Source organism: Psammomys obesus, unplaced genomic scaffold (genome assembly GCF_907164565.1).
Source record: "Psammomys obesus unplaced genomic scaffold, mPsaObe1.curated_primary_1811, whole genome shotgun sequence".
NCBI lineage: Eukaryota > Metazoa > Chordata > Mammalia > Rodentia > Muridae > Psammomys > Psammomys obesus.
Genome location: NW_026596166.1, coordinates 7,560,099 through 7,582,463, shown reverse-complemented (window position 1 = coordinate 7,582,463; position 22,365 = coordinate 7,560,099). Strand labels below are relative to the sequence as shown.

At 41.1% G+C, this 22,365-nt stretch overlaps 1 protein-coding gene and 1 non-coding gene across 3 annotated transcripts in view; one reads left to right on the top strand and one right to left on the bottom strand.

The window, feature by feature from the left end:
- Positions 1-382: 382 nt before the first annotated feature.
- Positions 383-22,365, top strand: part of Mnat1 (MNAT1 component of CDK activating kinase) — a 155,181-nt gene continuing 133,198 nt past the window's right edge. For both annotated transcript variants that reach the window (XM_055595533.1, XM_055595532.1), the window contains exon 1: positions 383-583. In XM_055595533.1, coding sequence (XP_055451508.1) covers positions 495-583 — 89 coding nt within the window. In that variant the 5' untranslated portion in view covers positions 383-494. The remainder of the gene's footprint in view (positions 584-22,365) is intronic.
- LOC129667836 (small nucleolar RNA SNORA17) lies at positions 19,605-19,734 on the bottom strand. The gene has a single exon (XR_008718828.1). It is a non-coding gene; the product is annotated as a small nucleolar RNA SNORA17 (small nucleolar RNA).

Genomic DNA, 22,365 nt, shown 5'->3' with positions numbered 1-22,365 from the left:
TCTTACAATTCCCAAAGAGAGTCAGGTTCTCAGATTTTGGGATTGTTGAAATAAAGTTGTATACAATACAGGCTATCCACTTTTTAAAAAGAGAACACTGGTCTGTGTTATTGAATGTAAACTAGCATCAACCTTGGAAATCATGTGGACGTCTCCAAACAAAACAAGAATTTATCTTCCTAATTCTATCGAGATGGTTCCTTGTAAAATGTAGTTAGCAAGAGGTGTATAATTTAAAGGCATCCCTTCTCTGATTCCCAGTTACTGTACTGCTTCACCTAAGGTGAGGGTGGAATGGTAGCGGCGGGATCCGAGAACTCACTCCCGGAACCTTTGTGCTGCAGTGCCTGGCTTCTAGCCGGTGCTCTTTCGCAAAGGACCATTCCGGCCAAGTGCCTGTTGGCAGGAGCCAGGTTGACGTCGGGTCTGGGGGTGCTCGTAGGTGGCAGTAGTTCAAGCCGGAGTTGGGGAAAAGCCCGAGCTGAGGAGACGCCATGGACGACCAGGGCTGCCCCAGGTGCAAGACCACCAAATACCGGAACCCTTCTCTGAAGCTGATGGTGAACGTGTGCGGACACACTCTGTGAGTCTGGCGACCGTGGATTCCATGGGTGGGAGGACAGTCCTGGGAGATGCTGGGAGGCTGTTGGGGGAACTAAAGGGTGTGGTTAATTTCAGCATGGGTAGAGGGGAAAGGAAAACGAGAGCGTTGTTTCTTTATGAGGTCTGTATCCGCTTGCCTCGGGCTTCTCTGGCCCGCTTTGGACTTGGAGTTTTGATTGTGGCACGCAGGAGTTTGGTAGGTTGTCCCTCATCTACCTTCCAGTCAGTGAAAATCCCGACTGTTTCCAGGCCTTGTGTTGTTAGTTAGACTCCAGCCAGGTCTCTGGCTGAAAAGTGTGGGGGATTGGAGTGTTTAATTTCTTACGAAATGTTTTCTTTTCTTTTCTTAAATTGATAAGAGAAGTAAGTGAAAAGTTACTGTGGGCATATACTATTAATTGATTGAACGGATGGATTGGAAAGCCTATGGTGAATGCATGCATGTCCTGATGAATTCAGTTGGACTTTAACTACGTAAAGGAAGAAAAGAAAATACAGACTCTAGGCAGTATTTTGGAGATAAGTAATGGTTTGGCTTTTATTGGGTGCATATTATATTCCATGCACTGTAGCGGCCTATCATGAGCAAACTCATGATAATTTTATGCGGGGATCGGTCCCTCATCACAGGAAATGATCCTGAGACTTCTCAGGATTGTGGGACTTAAGAGTTTGGATCGCAGGAAGTGGCTCTAGGAAGTAGGTGCATTTTGGTTGCTTGATGGTGGAAGGAGGGAAAGTGATTTTGTGTACTCTGAAGAATAAGTGCAGAATTTGGTCAAAGCATTTATCGGGTTTTTATGGTAAAGTGGTTTAGTGGAAGGTGGTCTGAGATTAAAAGTACTGTAAATTGTGATTGCATGTATTCTGGAAGTTCCAGCGTTCTTACAGAGAGTAAAGGTAAGTTACAATGTGGTAGACAAGGTCTTTAGGCATAAATTACACAGTGAAGTGTATTTATAATTGTCATAATGGGATTATTTCCTTAATTAGTCCCTTTTCCTAATTAACCTTTATTTTGCTTTAGACAACGTGGCTGTGGCTGAATGGTATAAGATGAAAAACACAGTAAAGGTAGTCAACTGGAATGCATGAACAATGGAAATGAGGGAAAACTGTGGCTAAATTGTCAGGTACTTGTTAAAACCGGGCCTCAATTGGTAGCCCAGCCTAAGGGTGTTGGAATTTCAGGTATGTGCTAACATGACTAGAAGACTGTGAGGCTTTTGGAGAAGTTTTGCTCAATTTCTCTGTGTGTTACATTTTTAGCTTTGAAAACCACACACACACACACACACACACACACACACACACACACACACACGTAATGTACTGAGGTGGTACTCGTCCTCATGACCCACTCTATCCTCCTTCCTTTCCCTTTGAATTTCTTCTGAAACACGCCAACGGTGGCTGCACCATTGAGAAGCACTCTCCCCGACCCCCACCACCTGGGCCCTCGCTCTGCCTGTGATGGAATGTTGAAGGGCAGATGCCTGTTGCTTCTGTGTGCTCATGATTTGGAACGTCTGGGCCATATCTGGATGACTGTTTCATAGTACTCCTTTCTATCTCTGGCTTTTAACCTCCAAAGGCTCCCTACTCCCCATGTGTGTGTGTGTGTCTGTCTGTGATATCGTTGACCCATTCACTTTCTATTGTACTGGATTATTGTAGTGACGGAGTTATCCTGCCTAAGAGTGAATAATCTCTTTGGCTTTGTCCACTGTCCTCTGTGTTGTATCTAAACTGTTAGTTATATTGAGTTTTATCAGATTAACATTTAATTAATGTATTTGCTGGTGAGAAAAACTAGTAAATGATATCCATTTATTTTAAGTAAGATATAGTAGCAAGCAAATTTGGAAACAGCACCCTCTGTGGGCAGAAAAATTAGGAGAAGGCACTCATCCTGGGGGGTAGTTAGAAAATGTGTGGGTATCCTGCAGGAGTCTGTGGCAAGGAATAGGCTGCACTATGAATCAGCTGCATGAACTTCCCACACTCGAGCCCCTCCTACAGTAACGGTAACTGCTGTGCCTGTTAAAGACTTGTTTCTATTTATTTTATGCGTGTGGGTGTTTGCCTGCAGTGTATGTGTATGCACCGTGTGCTTGCCGTACTACCAGAGGCTAGAAAAGGACGTTGGATCCCCTGGGACTGGGGTTACAGATGGTTGTGCGCTACCGGATGGATGGTAGGAATTGAACCTGAGTCCTCTAGAACAGCAGCAGGTGTCCTTAATCTCTGCGCCTTCTTTCCAGTCCTTATTATTAACTTTTTTTTTTTTTTTTGAGACAGTGTCTTGGTACATAGCCTAGGTTGATCTAGAACGTGCCTTGTAGCCGAGGCAAACCTTAGATTCTTGATAGTTGTGCCGCAGTTTGAGTCCTGGGATTATTAACTGTGTGCCACCATTCTTAGGTGTGTGCTCTTGAGTGTGTGCACGCGTTCAGTGTATGTGGAGCTATGCGTGTTAGGTATATGCATGGAGGCCAAGGGAGGATGCCTGCTGTCCTAGTGTATCACTTTCTTCCTTATTCCTACGAGACAAAGGGTTTCTTATTAAACCTGGAGCTAGCTAACTGCCTCTCATAGTGCTAGGGTTACAGGAGCTTGAGGCCACGCCCAGCCTTTTTATGTGGGTACAAGTATCTTGAGTTCAGGTTCTTCTGCTTGCAAAGCAAGTGCTCTTACCCACTGAGCCATTGCTCCAGTACCCCCCCCACTCCCTTCTTTTCTTTGTCTTTTTGAGACAAGATTTGCTTTGTAACTCAAGCTGGCCTTGAACTAGCTAGGTAGCCTAGGTTGGCCGGGAGGGAACTTTGGTATCAGAAAGTTTCCCAGGGTCTTTGTCTTTACTGAGAGCTTTTAGGACTTCCTTTCTAGGAACCAATATTATCAAATTACATTATCAAACAGATAATAGGAAATTTATGCTAAACCTTAAGGACTGTTTGTTAAGATGCAAATTGTTTTATTCTGTAAGAGCCTGAAACAATGGCATATTAATTGCCTAGCCCTTTAGATTACAAGTATAGATAGAAGTGAAATTAATTTGTTTTCTTATAACTTTTTTTAATGGGCATGAAGTATATCTATCGAACAAGTAATATGATAGCCCTCTTGCCTCTCAAATCCTAGATTGGCTATTTAATGTGTAAATGTAGTGAAAATTAGTCATTCACTCTAAGGATGGGATTAAGAGTTATGCTTACTCCACAGTGTCACTGTGAGGGATTGCTTGAGAGATAGTTTAAGTAGACTTAATTAATTTACTCTCACCTATGAAGAGATATTGCCAATATTCTAAATAAAATAATAATTTCTTGGGCCAGTAATATGGTCACCTTGAGTTTAATCCCTGTGACCTACTTAGTGAGAGGAGAAAACCCACTCCAGCGAGTTGTCCTCTGATCTAGGAGACAGACTCTCTTCCCCCAAGTAAGTAAATGTAATAAAAAATGGTTTGTTGGGTTAAGTTTTAAAAGTCTGTCATTTTGCTTCCTAATTTCCTTACCAAGTAGAATCTAAGATGGTATATGGAATTAGAATAATTTAATGAGAATTAAGCCTGAATACAGTAACAGTTTGCGTCAAGTTTTAAATGTGTTAAATCTGTTTTCAAAGACGAAAAAGCCAGACTCAACAGTAATTTTTGTTTATTTGTTTATTTTTTTCCCCGAGACAGGGTTTCTCTGTGTAGCCTTGGCTGTCCTGGACTGGCTTCATAGACCAGGCTGGCCTTGACCTCACAGAGATCTGCCTGCCTCTGCCTCCCTGAGTGGTGGGATTACAGGCATGGGTCACCTCACCTTTCTGGCTCAACAGCAATATATTAGTTACTGCGCTTTAGTAAATGATAGATTTGCAGTCTTTCTTGTATACTCAATAACATTTCCGGGTCATTGATTACCAGACTTGCCTCATGCTAAAGCTCATTTGGGAAGCCTATTTAAAATACAAAGTTCTGGACCCTATTATAATTTTTTGGGGGGTGGGATGGGATAAGATCCTTACTTTATATTACTTACGTAGATGAATCTTGTGCTCAGTTTTGAAACACTGCTAGGGTAGTCATATAACAAAGAATGTGGCATGGTTTCTGTCCACCCCTCCTTGTTTTAGCTCTTTTGAGTGACTCAAAGGAAATTGTATTTTTACAAGGAAGAAAAGTAAAATTTAGTTATAAAAATTTGTAGCTGAGGTATGAAAGTGGCTGTATGTTATTCTTTTAAATAATCTGTTTGTTAAAAAGTATTATTTGTTAAAGAAATAAGAAACAGAAACATGCCAGGTGTAGTGCATGCCTTTAATCCCAGCACTTGCAAGGTCAAAACAGGTAGATTTCATCCTGCCTCTGCCTCTTGAGTGCTGGGATTATAGGCAGGTGCTGTCATCCATGGTCTGATCTTAAATTAAAAAAAAAAATAATAATTTCTTTGGCCAGCAATATGGTCACTTTGAGTTTAATCCCTGGGATGTTTTTAGTGGGAGGAGAAAACTCCACTCCTGCGAGTTGTCCTCTGATCTCAGAGACACACTCTTTCCTATGCCAAGTAAGTAATTGTAATAAAAAGTGGTTTTGTTGGGTTAAGTTTTAAGAGTCTGTAAGTTTGAGGCCAGTCTAGTCTACCTAGAGAGTTCTAGGCTAGCCTGGGCTACATAGTGAGACCCAAGAAGGATGAGGAAGAGGAGGAGGAGGAAGAAAAAGAGGAGGAAGTAGAGGAGGAGTAGGAGGAGGAACAAAATTTTTGAAATCCTGCAACATAACCAGTTAGGAAAAGGGCCTTTGATTAGTGAATACAAAGGTTAGCACCAAGGGAACAAAATGTTTGTTTGGCTTCAAATGCATAAGTGATGTATAAATCAGACATTGAGGGGAGAAGAACCTCTTAGGAAAGTCTGATTTGGCTCTTGGGCTTAGTCAGGAAATATGTATAAAAGTACAGGCTACAAAGTGCTGTTTATTTTATTTTATTAACAGGAGGAAGTTGGAAGACATTTTAGCTGGAAGTTGGAAGGATCTTAGCAATCTTGCTTGTGTTCCACACCTACTCTTGTCAGATGTACAGGGAAATGGAAGCCAGTTCCAGTTGTTCTGTGAATGCCTTTGTTAGGAGTTATTTCACGAAATTTTAATCATGTTTGCTAAATAAAATTCTACAAAGATTGCATTTTTTACTTCTCTATGTATAAAATGAAAATACTGTATTATCAAATTAAGTTTCATCTACTTAGGATAGTTCTCTCTTTACATTTTATTTTTTAGGATGCTAGTTTAAACAAAAGAAACACTGCTAAAACTTTAAACATTCAGTCATGGTTTTGTGGCCCATTGCTGCATTTTGCCACATCTTTATCTTTGGCCTATAATATATAAATAGTGTCAGTACTTATTTTATAATTACAATTAGATAACAAGAAGGCTAAATAAATTTTATTACTTGAAGAAATAATTTCAGACCTTCACTTCTAATGTTTCATTTTCATGTTGTGTATCAGGATATATATTTTGTGTATATGTGTTATATATGCATAAATATGAATATGAATTCTCTACAAATAGAAAAGAAAATATAAAGTTTAGTGAACTTCAGTAGAAATGCCTTGGAGTGTTAGATTTTTTTTATTTGACTAAGTTGAAATATGTAAAAAATAAAAATTTTGAGAAGAAGGCAAATTATTATATCCCTTCCCCCTGCTTTAGAGCACAAATATGATAGTGGCTACATCATTGAAAATTAATGAGGGCTCCATCAATATGGTGCAGTGTCTATGCATCATAGATTCATACATATTTAATGAGCCGCTATTCTAATTCCAGGTAACTGAAGCAAACTGCATCTGACATTAACTCTGATTTGCTCCTAAATAGCTCATCCCATTAAGATATAAATAAATGCCTTGAAATCTACCAGTATTAAATATAGCTTCTTCATAAATAATCCCGTAGTGTTTACTTTGTTGCCATAACTAAGTTGTTTTTAAACAAACAAGGCTCAAATTTTAGTATTGTTTCAGATGTTGCCACATATGTCATATTTAATTGATATTTTAAAAATGATTAGTGGGGCTAGAGAGATGGCTCAGTGATTAAGAACACTCTCTGCTCTTGCAGAGCGCCTGGGTTCAATTCTCAGCACCCACGTGGCAGCTGAGCACTGTCTGTAGCTCCAGGTGCAGGGGGGTTGATAGCTTCACACAGATATCCATGCAGACTAAACACCAACATGTAATTAAAAAAAAAAGGAAAATTCTTTAGGGAGCTGAAGAGGTGATGGTTCAACAGTTAAGAGAACTAGCTGCTCTTCTAGAGGACCTAGGTTCAGTTCCCAGCACTCACAGGGTCAGTCACAGCTGTCTGTAACTGAGTTCCAGGGGACCCGACACCCTCAGAGACACACATGCAGGCAGAACACATAAAGTAAAAGTAAAAATTACAAAAAGAAAACATTTAAAAACACTTAGTGACTAAGGGGTTAATAAATACAAATTCTCTGTCTCTGTTTACTTTTTGCCCAATTGATAGCAAAGGGAGATGTCTCTCTTTGACACTGATAATATATGTATGTGTGTGTCCATATGTGTATATGTATGATAGTTTTGTGTGTGTCTTTGTGTATGTGTACACGTGTTTGCGTACCTCTGCACACATGGAAACCCAAGGAAGATGTCAAGTGTCCTGCTCTATCACATTCCACTTTGTGCTCTTGAGACAGAGTCTTGTACTGAACCTGATGCAAGGCTGGGGCTAACAATTTCCTGTGATTCTCCTGCATCCTCCCTACAGGGTTACAAGGGCATGTAGCCACACCCAGCTTCTTATGGGTGAAGTACTTATTCTTGTAACTGAGCCATCGTCCCAGCGCATTACAAATCAATGTACTGTATTTGTTGAGACATGGTTTCATGTTTGGCAGCTTAGCCCTGAACTCACTAGGAAGCGATGGGTGACCTTGAACTTCTACTCTTCTTGCTGCTACCTCTCAAGTGCTGGGGTTGCAGGGGTGGGCCACCACCACCAGTTTACCTGTTGCTTAAGGGTTTGTGCCTGTTAGGCCAGCACTATCAGCTGAGTTGCGCCCTAGTGCCAGCAGCAGTTTAAAGGCAGGAAATGTATAACCTTAGCTGGGCATGGTGGCGTATGACTGTACAGCCTGCACTGGGCAGGCTGAAGCAGGAGGGTAGCAGGTTGTAGGCCATTCTGGATTACATAGCCTGTCTTTCCCTCCAAAAGAAAAAAAGTTCCTGTTTAAGGCAGTTTAAATATATTTAAAATATATATTGAAATAGATGTTTTTTTCTGCATTATTCTGATTATGAATGTCTTGTTCATATTTCAGGCACTCATTAGTGTTTAATTTCTTTTGGAAGTTAATTGCAAAAAGTGATCTATGTAATGTGCTGTAATTAAATGCAAAATCATACACTTTGTCGTGTGAATGTGAATCCTGTCGATAATGACCACAACTTAGGTAAATTTAGTGCTTCTAAATTTTCCTTGGAAAATACGTTTTGTCTTGTGCTTGTTTCATGTGTTTTGGATTTCTATTATTTGAAGAGGATGGAGACTAAAACATATATTATGTGAGGAAGCTAATATGTAATAAACTAGAAATTATTGAAAACATGGCTCAAGCAGATTGATTACTGTACTAGTTCATGAAAGAGCCCCAAGAATAGATAAGCTCCAGGGCTTTTGTTTTTCTTCTGGCATTGAAGTCGGGGTCTGGGTGTGCTCAGCACCTGTTCTGCCACTGTAATGTATCCTCACTCAAGTGTGGTTCTCTGACTAGATATTTGGCATGTTGAACCTGGCACATGGTAGCAAATGCTTTTTGACCACATAATATATTATGTATAGTGATATTATTTGGAGTGATGCTGCCAGTCTCAAGTCTTACAGAATGCTGGATGTTTGCAATAATGGAGATTTCAAATACACTGATGATTATTGGTTGTCTCATGTAACCACAGGCTGTAGTTTCTGTGCCTGAATATCTTTATGTATATGTGAGTATAAAAGATACATTTCCTCCTTCCTCTCTTTTCCCTCCTCCTCTCTCTCCCCTCCCTTCCTTTCTTTCTTCCTCCTTCCCCTCCCCCCCTTGTGATAGTGACATATTTGTAGTTCAGGCTGGCCTGGGACATACTATGTCTTGAACTTGAAGTTGTACCCTGTCTTAATCTCTTGACTGCACTACCACACTTGGATTTTTTTTTCTTTTTTATGGTGCTGGGGATCAAACCTAGAGCCTCCATCATCCAAGGCAATGTAGTTTTCATTAACATGTCATCAGCCCCACATTTCTTCTTTCCATTCTCCTTCCCTCATCCTCCTCTCTTTTTTCTGCCCGTCCATTCCCCTCATTCCCCTTCTTTCCTCCCCCCCATTGTTCCTCCTTCCCTTTTCTGGTAGGTTCTTGCTGTGTAGTTTCAGTTTGGACTTCTTATCATCTCACTTCAGCTTTCCAAGTGTTGAGGTAACATATACATCACTGAATCTGCCTTCAGGAGGGTAGAGGTCTAGAAATAGGGTGCATATGTATAGTTTTTGGGCATATGTATAGTTTTTGGTAAATATTTTTCTTTTTTCAGTTTTATTAAGATAAAATAAAAGCACATATTTGAAGTACATAGTTTTATAAGTTTTGAAATACACTCATGAAACCATCATCATATTATTTTTGTTACCTGATAAATTTTCTGTGTCTAGCTGCATATGGTGATGCATGCCTTTAATCCCAGCACTTGTGAGGTAGAGGCAAGTGGAGAGTTTGAGGCCAGCCTGGTTACATATTTATGGGCCAGCCAAGGTTACGTAGTGACCCTGTCTTAAAATAAAACAATTAAAAAAAAAAAGGGAAAAGAAAACAAAAATTCCTCTGTCCTTTTCCCTGCATTCTTCCATCCACCCATCCCCCAGGCAGATTATGACCCTGTGTAAGTTATACTAAGAGCAAACCACAGTCTGCACTCTGTGTGCTTCCTGTAGCAGCAGCTGGCTTCTCTGCAGTGGAGACTGGCATTTCATCTCATTCCACATTATGTACCACACTTCGTTTATCCATTTGCTGGTTGATGGATGTTTGGCATGCTTCTGGTTCTCTGAACTTATTTTTAGAAGTGTGTGTGTGTGTGTGTGTGTGTGTGTGTGTGTGTGTGTGTGTTTGTGTGCGTGTGCGCGTGTGTGTGTGTGTGTGTGTGTGTTCTTTTGGGTGAGTATCTAGGACATTGACAGGGGACAGGGTTTGGCACCATTCATATTTAATTTGTTTTTGTTTTTCGAGACAGGGTTTCTCTGTGTAGCCCTGGATGTCCTGGGACTCACTCTATGGAGCAGGCTGGCCTCAGACTCACAGAGATCCACCTGCCTCTGCCTTCAGAGTGCTGGGATTAAAGGTGTATGCCATCATCATCTGGTGCATGTTTAATTTTTAAAAATTTTATAGTTTTGGATTTTTGTGATACATTATGACTTAAGCTTTTACATATCTTGTAAGGTTAAAAGGTTTTTCTTTTCTGCAAGCATGTCTAGTTGGCCTAGCAACATTTATTGAAATAACTCCTCTTTCCCCATTAGTTTTCTTAAGTATTTTTTATTTTAATTAATTATAGTTTATTCACTTTGTATCCCCCCTGTAGCTCCTTCCTTCCTGCCTTCCCAATCCCACTCTCCCTTTTCCTTCTCTTCCCATGTCTCTCCCCAAGTCCACTGATAAGGGAGGTCCTCCTCTCTTTCCTTCTGATCCTAGTCTATCAGGTCACATCAGGAATGGCTGCATTGTCTTCCTCTGTGGCCTGGTAAGGCTGTTTCCCCCTCAGGGGGAGGTGGTCAAAGAGCAGGCCAATCAGTTCATGTCAGAGTCCCTGTTCCCATTACTATGGAACCCACTTGGACACTGAACTGCCACAGGCTACATCTGTGCAGGGGTTCAAGGTTATCTCCATGAATGGTCATTGGTTGGAGTATCAGTCTCAGAAAAGAAACCTGTGCCCAAATTTTTTGGTTCTGTTACTCTCCTTGTGGAGCTCCTGTCCTCTCCAGGTCTTACTATCTCCCCCTTCTTTCATAAGATTCCTTGCACTCTGCCCAAAGATAGGCCATAAGTCTCAGCACCCTGCATGGTAGAGCCTTTCAGAGGCCCTCTGTGGTAGGTTCCTGTCCTGTTCCCTGTTTTCTCCCTCTTCTGATGTCCATCCTTTTTGCCTTTCTGAATGTGGATTGAGCATCTTAGCCAGAGTCCTCCTTCTTGATTTGTTTCTTTAGGTGTACAGATTTTAGTATGTTTATCCTATATTAAATGTCTCATATCCACTTATGAGTGAGTATATATCCTGTGTGTCTTTCTGCTTCTGCGATACCTCACTTAGGATGATCTTTTCCAGTTCTTACCATTTGCCTGCAAATTTCATGATTTCCTTGTTTTTTATTGCTGAGTAATATTCCATTGTGTAGATGTACCACAATTTCTGTATCCATTCCTCCACTGAAAGACATCTGGGGGTTTTCAGCTTCTGGCTATTACAAATAAAGCTGCTACAAACATGGTTGAGCATATGTCCTTGTGTACTTGAGCATATTTTGGGTATATGCCTAGGAGTGGTATCGCTGGATCTTGAGGTAGCACTATTCTTAATTGTCGGAGAAAGCACCAGATTGATTTCCTCAGTGGTTGTACAAGTTTGCATTCCCACCATCCTTAAGTATTTTTAAAAGCAGTTCACAGTGCAATGTGATGGATGGTACAAGCCTGGAGTTCCAGTTCTAGGGAGACAGAGGCAGGAGGATCCCATGTTCCAGGTTAGGTAGCCTGGGCTACATAGTGAGTTTCAGGTCAGAAAACTCTTTGAGAAAGAAACAGATGAAAGGGAAAAAATAATTAGTCAAATACAAGTGTAGTTTCTCAGTCCACTTCTTATTGATTTATATGTAAATTTGCCAGTATACACAAACTGTTGATTACCAAAATGTGTAGTAAGTCTTGGAATAAGGCACTGTAATTTCTTTATCCTTTTTATTACAAAAGTGTCTTTTATTATTCTGTGCCTCTAGTATTTCCATATAAATTTTGAAACATTTTGCAAAGTGAAACAAACAGACCTGCTAGCGTATTGATTGGGATTGCATTAAATTTGGGGAAAGATGCCATTTAAAAAATACTGAATGTACAAATCTGTGAATGTGATAATACCATCTTAGTTATTTAGGTCTTTACTTTCAGACAGCAATCGTCAGTAGTTTCCAATAAAGTGGTTTTAGCTATCTTTTATTACATTTATTTTAGATAGTTTTTGGTTCCACTGCTTTTTTTTTTTTTTTTTTTCCTATTTTACTTTTTGTTGTTATTGTTTTGGAGATTGGATTTTTCTGTGTAACAGCTCTGGCTGTCCTAGAACTCTCTCTGTACACCAGACTGGCCTCAAACTCATAGAGATCTGCCTGCCTCTGCCTCCTGAGTGTTGACATCAAAGGCATGCGCCACCACACCCAGAGAAAAGTGAATTCTTATATTCAGTAGCAAATATCTAGAAAGTGAAATTAGCTGAGTGTGGTGGCACACACCTTTAAGCCCAGCACTTGGAAGGCAGAGGCAGGCAGATCTCTGTGAGTTCCAGGCCAGCATGGTCTACAGAGCTAGTTCCATGCCAGCCAGGGCTACACAGAGAAACCTTGCCTCAAAATAAATAAATAAATAAATAAATAAATAAATAAATAAATAAATAAATAAATAAATAAATAATGTGGAAAGTAATTGAGGAAGACATCTGAGTAGGCTTTTGGCCTCCATACACATATGTACATAAGTACAGGGATGAACACATACAGGGAAATAGTACAGCTCTGCTTAGTCATTATGTAATATATATATATTTATTATATATAATATATATTAGATGTATATATTTGTTGTTGTTATTGTTGAAGACAGAGGAAAAGCTGTATCCAAAAAGCTTAAGACAATTTTTTTTTTATTTTTTTATTTTTTTTATTTTGGAACATACTGTAGTTGCCTCAGAAAATTTGTGCTTGGCAATTTCTCATTCTTTTGGAATGTACTATGTTGTACATGAAATTGTGACCTTTATAGCATATAATTTAAAAAGGGACTTTTTCTTGTTGCTAAAGAGATTGGATGTTCATAACTGATACCCAGAGGTTTCTTTCATATTCTTAGATTTCTTAGCATCTTAAAGATAAACTAGAGGATAGAAAAAAAATCTTGATATCATTGGTAAGTGTATTAATTGAAAATCAGTTAAAATCAAAGTAACATGATGTAGGATTGAACATTCTTAGAAATATATAATTTATTCACAAAGATGTCAAGATGTCATTTATGTATTTTTTTTTATAGTTACATTTTTGTTGCCTAAAGTCACATGCTTTTGTGACTTAATTTTTTATTTTATTTTTTTTAAGTTTGAGACAGGGTTTCTCTGTGAAACAACAGCCCTGGCTGTCCTGGACTCACTTTGTAGACCAGGCTGACCTCAAACTCACAGAGATCCACCTGCCTCTCCTTCCCACGTGCTGGGATTAAAGGCATGTGCCATCATACCTGTCTTTGTGATTTAAGTATTACCATAGAAGAAATGTGTTTACAAGATTGTGCTATGGGGAGTGAGTATAATCCTGTATGAATGAATGATATGGTTGAAGGACCCAAATGGATTTCTGTTTTTACTTTTGGTGTATGAAGTCTTATATGTGAATCCATATATCCATGGCCATTTCCTCTGTCAGACTGGATCTTGGGGAATCCAGTCTTGTAGGTCTTGCCCTTCAGGTTACAGATGACTGATCCCTTGTCCTTGGGAGACAGCTACAGATAGTGACACAGGGCCATAGCTGCAGCTCTGACAGTGCTCCCATGACCTGCAGAGAAAGGGAAAGGAAACAGAGAGGTAAATTCAGTTCCTGTTGAATTTGCCCCAACCTGCCTGATACCTCAGATACTGATGCTGAGGAAAGTGACTATGAAGATGCAGTTACCTAACTAGCCCGTAGTAAGTTTTACCTTGGTTCTGGACTACCAAAAGTGAGATGGAGTGATCTTACACTCTTACCACAAAACTTGTTAGGGTGAGAGATTTGGGGGACAAGGCTAATTGTCTTAACTGCCTTCCCATGTTGGAGAGGCCTGTTCCACAAAAAAGCCAAACCAAATGGTGTTTTATCTTGAGACTGCCTTTCACATCCTTGAAGGGGGTTAAAGAAGCCTGTACAGCCTGTGGGCCCATTGTTCTATATACTCCAGGAGTTACTCAGAAGCTCCTCCTCGACAGTGCCTTGCCTTCTTCTGGTTGGCTAAGCATGAAAAAACGTTAAGTCAACCCAAGAGGAGTGATTACTGTTTAATCAAGACTGGGTTTCCAGAGCTATCTTAGGACTAGGAGCAGTGAGCTCTAGCCATGGATTTGCTGTCACCACCTGGTCCAGTAGCTTATGAAGGAACTAGCAACCAACTGTGCTAGCCTTTGCCAGCTTCCCAACAAATTAACAGCCTTCTCAAGGGTGTGGAGGGAATCGCTCACCAAAGGGGAAAAACCTTGTTGCCAAAATTCACCAGGGTCCAGAAGAATTCTACCCAGACTTTGTGTCCAAAACTTACAAGCAACCCTGAGAGAGGCTTGTTGCAATAGGAGAACCTTTTGGTTTTGAGTTTTTCTAGTTCGTGAGAAAGATGACAGAATAACCCAGGCCAGAGGCTGCTCTGTTTTATTTCATTTTCTTCTTAGATTGCAGAGAGTACGCAGAGCTGTGGCTGGACTAGAAGCCAGGCTGCATTGGAAACATCTAAGAAATAAAACAGGGACGGTGTAGAAAGGGAGCTTACTCCTGTGTGAATGAGCATCCTCTTGTCAAGGACGCCGGTGCCTCTGACCAGCGGGAACGGCAGGGCCTGAGTAAGCTTGTTCCTCCAGTTCCTCCTCTAGGATGAGACTGAGACTGCTCACCTACAGTGACCCATACTGAGAGCAGCCAACCCGCTGGGCTGAGTTTCGAGGCTGATGGTCCTTCTGTGCCAGAGCTCCCCACCCACCCTATCCCAGCTTTTCTCTACATGTCTCTATCCTTTCTTTTCTCACTGCCCCAGTCACGGGAGTCCCAAAGCCCTGCAGGTGGCTACAGTGCATGCTTGTCTTTTTTTTTTTTCTCCCCCCCAGAGCTGAGGACTGAACCCAGGGCCTTGCGCTTGCTAGGCAAGTGCTCTACCACAGAGCTAAATCCCCAACCCCCCAGTGCATGCTTGTAATCCAAGCACTTGAGAGCCTGAGGCAGGAAGATTGTGAAGAGAAGTAGGTCATGGATCTGGAAGATGCTGCCAAGCCTCAAGACTGTGCTTTGTGTTGAAGAAGTGAACCTCAGGTGGTCCTGTTGGATTCGTAGGTGCTGAGGCACGTGCATGTGCACAGTTTTGCACGCACGTGCATATACACACACCGCATGCACACACTAAATGAGTGTAGGGACTATAGAAATTGCTTGGTGGTTACGAGCACCTGCTGTTCTCACGGAGGATCTGAGTTCAGTTCCCAGCACCTGCTAGAGTGGCTCACAACGGCCTGGAACCACCTCCAGGGTACCTGAAGTCCTCTGCTTACCTCTGTGGGCCCCTGCTTTCAGGTGCATAGACCCCACACAAACACATACACATAATTAAAAATACAAGTGAATTTTTAAAAAAGGTGGAAAAATAAAAAGATTAACAGGCTAGCCAGAACTACATAGAAAGATCCTGCCTGGGGGAAGGGGGATGTGTATAAAATATCCGTGTATGTTTTGACAGCAAATCGTTTTCTTTTTGCAAATTCTGAACAAAACCAGTTGTGCTTTGTATCTGGTGATACTGACAGTGTGTGCTTACAGCTTGCATAGTTGTCTCTTAAGGTTATGTTTGACTTCCTTTCTAAAACGAACTTTAAGTTTTCTTTCTTCTCTCCTCATTTAAATTATTATTTGTGTCTGTGTGGTCATGTGTGTGTACATGTTTGCGTGCTCTGTGTTCATGTGTGTTCAGGTAACTGTAGAAGCCAGAGGCCATTGTTGGGTGTTCTCCTCTTACTGCTCTCCAGCTTATTTTTGAGACAGCTTTTTTTTTTTTTTATTACACTTATGCGGCTGTTAGAGGACAGTGGGGATCACTTTTCTCTTTCTAGAGATTGCTCTCAGGCTGTCAGGCTTGGCAGCACGTGCCAGTTGACCCTTCTCACAGACCGGAGTTTTGGCCTTTTAAAAACTAAATGTAACTGTTTGGTCTGGATCAGAGCTTGTTGGTTTTTTTTTTTTTTTAAATTACTTACTTACTTTTTATTTCTACTTACTTACTTTTTGTTTCTTTTTCTTTTTTCTTTTTTTGAGGCAGGGTTTCTCTGTGTAGCCTTGGTTGTCCTGGACTCACTTTGTAGACCAGGCTGGCCTTGCACTCGCAGAGATCCCCCTGTGTGCTTTTGTCTCCCTAGTGCTGGGATTGAGAGTGCGTGTACCACGCCCAGCCAGAACTTGATTGTAAGACGAATCAGGGTTGGATTCCTAAGTGACAATCTTTCAGATTTTACTAAGGGAGATTAGGCTATTTTGCTTGTTGATCTTAAGAAATTTATGTAGTTTTTTTTTTTTTTTTTTTTTTTTTTTGCTAGTGTAAAAATTGTTGAGAAACAACACAGGGTTCCAAGAAGCCAGAGATTTCCTGTTTGAAATAGAGTTGGAAGAAGTAATTGTTATATGTGGAAGGGTTAGTGTCAAAGATGTGGAGATACATACTCTTTTGTCAGTGTCTTCTCACTCAGACTGTTTCTTCCTCTCTTTGCCCTCTTTCTTCTCCCCTCCTTTATTCACATTCCTCCCTCCTTTCCTTCCTCTCTCTCCTTTGCTTGCTTAGGATGGGATCCAGTGCCTCAGGTGTGTTAGTCTAGCACTGTGTCACTGAATTATGTTTCCAGCTCTCCATCTCTTATTCTTCTTTTGTTATTTTTTCAGGTTTTGGTGATGATTCTAAGCTATACAGTTTATAAACTTATTTAAGCTAGCATGAAACTTTTAGGATTTATCTTTCCTTTATTTTTATGGTCAAATGGATCGAACCCAGGGCTTTGTGCATTCTCGTGCTCTGCTGCATAGCTATCCTCACAGCACCAGGATGAAATTTTAAAAATTTAATTTAAATTTATTTTTTGAGGCAGGGTTCACTATATGGTCCTAGCTGGCTTGAAACTCATTGTGTAGACCATGCTGGCCTTGAACTCACAGTAATCTACCTGGCTTTGTTTCTAGTGCTGGGATTAAAACATGAACCACCACTTCCAGCTCCAATATGAACTTTTTAGCTAAATATAATTCCAGATTTTGTGATATGTTAGTATATTTTTCCTTTATTGTATAAGCATGCACACACACACACACACAAACAGAATGCTAGTCAGTTGAGATATAACCTTGAAATGTGTTACCTGGTAAACATGCTGCATTCTGAGTTCTTATCATTTATTTTCAGTTTTAAAGGCAGGTTTTTGTTTTATCACTCAGGCTTCTCTTGAGCTCACATCAGGTCTCCCATCTCAGTGTCTTGAGTGCTGGGATTACAGATATGCATCACCATGTCTAGCTTACATTCCATTTTGAAAATTTTTTAATAGAATGATTTTAAGTTTTCAAATACAACAGCATCTGTAAATTTTTTTTTTATGGCAACAGTTTAATTTTTAGAATGTCACTTGTCTCACACATAGATGGTATGAAAATTTAGGAGATAAAGTACAGTTTTATTTTAGTTAAGATGATTGCCTCTTAGTGTCTATAGGGAGTTGGTTTTAAGACTCCCAAGATGCCTGTATAAAGTATATACTTTATAAATCTGCATAAAGTAACATAATAGTTGTTTGTGATTTATATATATCTTTTTCTCTGGATGGATTGTGCTACCTAATACAATGTGAGCAAGATGTAAATTGTTGTATTATCCAGGGGATAATGACAAGAGAAAAAGTAGTCTACATGTTCAGTACAGGCGTGATTCTTTCCCCCCAAATTTATTTCTAAAGTTGGTCGAGTGTGTGAATGAAAAGCTGTGGATAAGGAGGGACAACAGCACTTTGAAAATGTCTATCCTGGATGTGCTCGTCTTAGAGATGCTGGTGATAAGTCATAGAGGTTCTTTTTCCATTCTCAGTCCTAGATACAAAGATTTAAGAAAGAGAGGACCGGGACATGTAGAGTGGAAGAAGCTGTTAATGACTTCCCTGGCTTCTTGATTTTCTTCTACTTCAAATGTCCTTTCACTTGGCACTTTCTGTGTGCTAGAACCTGATGCTGCAGAGGTAATGAAAAGACAGTCTTTCCCTGGGGTATTATTAGATAGGCAAGGTAGGGCTGCCATGGTTGTACTGCTGGAGTCATCTGTGGCTTGTAGTTTTAAGGAGTAGGAGAACAAGGCACCACCAGACATGTAAGTCATTGCCAAGCCCTGTGTAGACTGTCTCCTCTAACTGCCCATTTCCTGTGTCACAATCCATATTCTTCTCTCTCCTTGGACTGTTTTAGATGTCTCTTATCTGAGGCTACTCTGTTTCAATTGTAACCTACATGCTTGGCTTGATGCCACCGCTATTCCCCTAACCCCAAATTGAGAAAACAAAAAATTGCCTTCCTGCTTAGAAAAGCCACGGAAGTAATAATGATACTTTCTGCTTAGTCTGAGCCGATCACCCAGCTGGCTTTCCTGCGCTCATACACTTGGGGAGGTCCATCAGCAACCCCGAAACCACAGCCAGGTCTACCCTGCTGCCCAGGCGAGGTGCACGGCCTAACCTCCTGAGTATTGCATCTGGGGACATCACCAGTTCTCCCACTCTCATGACCCCAGGGCCAGCTTTCCTGCCTGCCATAAATTGTGCGGGATGCGGGAGGGGAAGAGGACATCTCTCCCTCATCTTCACTGCCACCCAACAGAGAGGCAGGGCTAGCTCTCCCGGGCTCATGCCCTAGTGGGCTGGGTCACCTGCAATAAGCCCTGTGTCCAGGGCCTGCTCTCCTGTGCTGCCCAGGCGAGGGGCAGGGACAGCTCTCCTGCCCTCATGATCCCAGGGCCAGGTCTTGCACCTACGTATGGCAGGTGGTAAGGGGCGAAGAGGAGGAGGTTATCTCTCTTTCATCCTCCCAGAGCCAGCTCTCCCACACTCATATTCTCAGGGCCCACTCACCTGTAACTCCTGCAATGTGCAGTGATGACTGAGGGTGAAGTGTCAGCTCTCCTGCTCTCCTGCCTCCCTGGATGCCCAGGTGAGGGGTGGGGGCCAATTCTGCACAATCTTCAGACATCAGCATGTCTCTCGGTGGCAGCCCAGACTAGGGATGTCTGCCAGGCCTTCAGCAGTAACAGACCTATGCTGCCGCAGGGCCATGGACCCAGATATAGTCCCTAGGGACACCACAGGCCAGGACTCCACCATGGTTCCAAGTGACATCACATCAAGCTGTTCCTCACTACCCTCGAGTCTCTAGTTCTGCCTCTCTTCCTTGTGCCCACATTCTTTTGTTTCTCTTTCTCTTCCATCTTCTCTTAGTGGCCTCTCTCATCTCTGAGTGTCTGGGTCACCGGAGTGGTCTCAAAAGTGCTATGCTCCATTTATGCATTATGACTTGGTAGGGATCATGTTGGGAATGGTCCGTATCTCCCCCCAACCCACACCTGCATGTTCCTGGGCTAGTGGTCATCTCAGGCTAGCTTCTTGTCTGGGCCACATAATGCCAGTCTGATGGTTGTCTTGGGCTTGCTCCTTGCTCCATCCTGCCCTAGTGGCCCTATGTGAGGTTTGTCTCAGGCTCACTTCCTCCTAGGGCCCGTGGTTCTAAGTGAGATTCTTCTAGTCTGCCACTTGCAGGGAGCTCCTCTGGGCCTATGCAGCACCTGACTGGTGGTCTCATCTCAGGCTAGCCCCTATCCAGGGCCCTGGCCTCTGACTGCTGGTCATCCCAAGGCTCCCTTTTTTCAGGGTTTGTTATGCTACCTATCGTTCAGATGTTCACAGGTCAGAACCCTGAGTGTAGACACAGCCTGTCCTCTCTGCCGCCTACTGACACACATGTGACATGGTGACCACACCAGCACGGCCTCTAGGGGCAGTTGTTCTTACAGTCTTTCTGCCCCATCTTCCGGAATGCTCCTTGGGCTTTAGCTTTTGGGAGTCACTTTGTGGATATATCCATTGGGACTGGGCTCCACTAGTCTGCATTTTGGGAATCTTGAAAATTATTAATGCTCTGATTAGAAAGTATAAGATCAGTTCCCTCAAAAGGAGACTTTTCCCTTCTTATTTAAAAAAACGTTTTTTTACCACATGAAATGATTTGTTGTAGGTATCCTTATTTTAGCTGTATAATCAAGCCCAAGTTAAATAAATTAGAATTTTAAGTAACAGCTTTCTGCATAGCACTTTTCTAGTCGGTGACCAACTGATAAAAAAAATCATCTTTTCTTAGTTTAAATTTATGTTCATTCTATAAAAAATGTTTTTATTACCTATAAGAGCAGCCTATACTTATTTAAATTTTATTTTAGGAGATTATAATGTTACTTTGAAGGAAATAAATTTTCTAGTTAGATATTTAAGTAATAAAAAAATAGAGAGCCAAGCACAGTGGTGCATGTTTGTAATTCTAACACTTGAGAGGCTGACACTGGCCTGAGCTTTCTAGCCAGACTCTTGTTTAAAAACAAAAAATTGAAACCAGTTTGGGCAGATATAGTGAGGGAAACTGAAATTTGTGCACAGTTTTTTTTTGTTTTGAGACTGGGTACCCTTGGCTCTCCTGGACTTGTTTTGTAGACCAGACTGGCCTTGAATTCACAGTGATCTGCCTGCCTTTGCCTCTCTGAGTGCTGAGATTATGGGTGTGTGTCACCACGGATGGCTCTGTGCACAGTTTTTGTATGGGTAAATAATGTATGTATTGTAAATGAGTATTTTTAAACTTAGGTATTAATGAAGTGATGTGGCCATATTTAAAATCTGCACACATGGGATCAAAGTGCATTTTCTGCCTTTGCTTTTCTTCAGTGCAGAGTTTGCTACTGTATGTCCTCTATACAAGGATTGATACTTTTCCTGTTGGTAGAAATGTAGAAAGCCAAAGTTGTTTCTGAACCACTCTGTGAAAGAGCAGTTCATTAAATTCCCTGCAACAACTTAACAAAGTGCTGTTTCCTCAGACCGCTTTGGAACACTTGGGATTTCTCAAAGTTTTGTGACTTTTAACTTACTCAGATCTCTACCATTCTTTTATTATTTTTTTGTCTTTGTATTTAGTAGCATGTTTTCAATATGAAGCAAATACACAGGTTAGGTTTTAAGCTTACAATTATGTAATTTTCTGAGTAGTTAAACTCTGAAGGAACATTAGAAATGTAATTATATGAAATGGCTTTGTTGATAAGCACCTGATCCATCTCTTATTTCTGTGAAAGTGTCATATTTCAGTGACCGTGGGATCTGTTTTTTGGGCAGACAGCAGGAGAAGGAAAATGACTCTTGTGGCTGGAGAAAGTGCAGTGCATTTTCCCATAGCAGACTCGTTCTTTTTCAGAGGATAATGGATTCCACACTGGTGACTCAGCCTCTTGTGGTCTTACAGGACCAGGCGCGTTATTGATTTTCATCATGGCAGTCTCGGCAATTCTCATACCAAGAAGCTGTTACAAATGGAGAATAACCAGACATTTCCACATTTGGGTTGTAAGAAAAGACTTTACCTCAACTCTTTTGGTCTATTACACATTTTTCTTGCTAGATGAACTATAACCCCTTTGGAAAATGGGTATAATGTGTTGTTACTTTTTGGTGCATGGATTGTGCCTCATGATCTACTTACTTAATTTAGACAATGAAGCTAAGTGTATTTTAAGAGTGGGAAAGATTCCCTATTTCAAAGTTTTCCACACACCAGATTCTAGGAATAGTCTTCTTCAGATTGTATTCTGGGCTTCCAGTCAGTTGATTGACCTTTAAGTCCTAATACCAAATACAAGTTTTGAGTTCCATCGAAGTCAAACATTTCAGAATAAACTTAAAGTAGGTTTTATAAATAAACATTTGGTGTTGGAAATATAGCTCAGTGTAATAGCACTTGACTCCTATGCACAAGGCTTTGAGTTTGATCTCCAACTCTCACACAGACACGTGAACACACAAAGACACACACAGATAGGACAGACACATGCACAAAGACAGGCATATACACAAACACACACAGACACGACAAACGCCTTCATAAACACACAAACTGACACAAAGAGACATACAGACACACAGATGCATACAGATAGATGCGTAGACTCATAGAGACACACTGAGACATAGACACACACGCAGGAACAGAATCCTTAGTAAAAACCACGCACTTTGATAACTGAGGAAGAACAAGTGCCTCCTGCTTTACGAGTGTCTGTCTTTCAGGTTTGTAAATCGTTCACTGAATACATGAGTGAAGTTAGTGTGCGCATGTGCATGCCCCGCCTGTGTGGGGGGTCTGGGTAGTTCTTGAGCTTAGGCCACTGAACCTGGCAACAAGTGCCCTTAATTGCTGAACAGCTCTCTGGCTCACATTCTTCATTAGAAAAAAAAAGAGCACAACTATGTAGTGAGCATGGTTTATTCTATCTTAATATTTAATGGATTTGGATATTGTCAAATAGTTGAAACAAAACTTAATTTTGTAGGTTTTTTCCTCCTTTATTACTGGGAATGAACTTTGTGCAT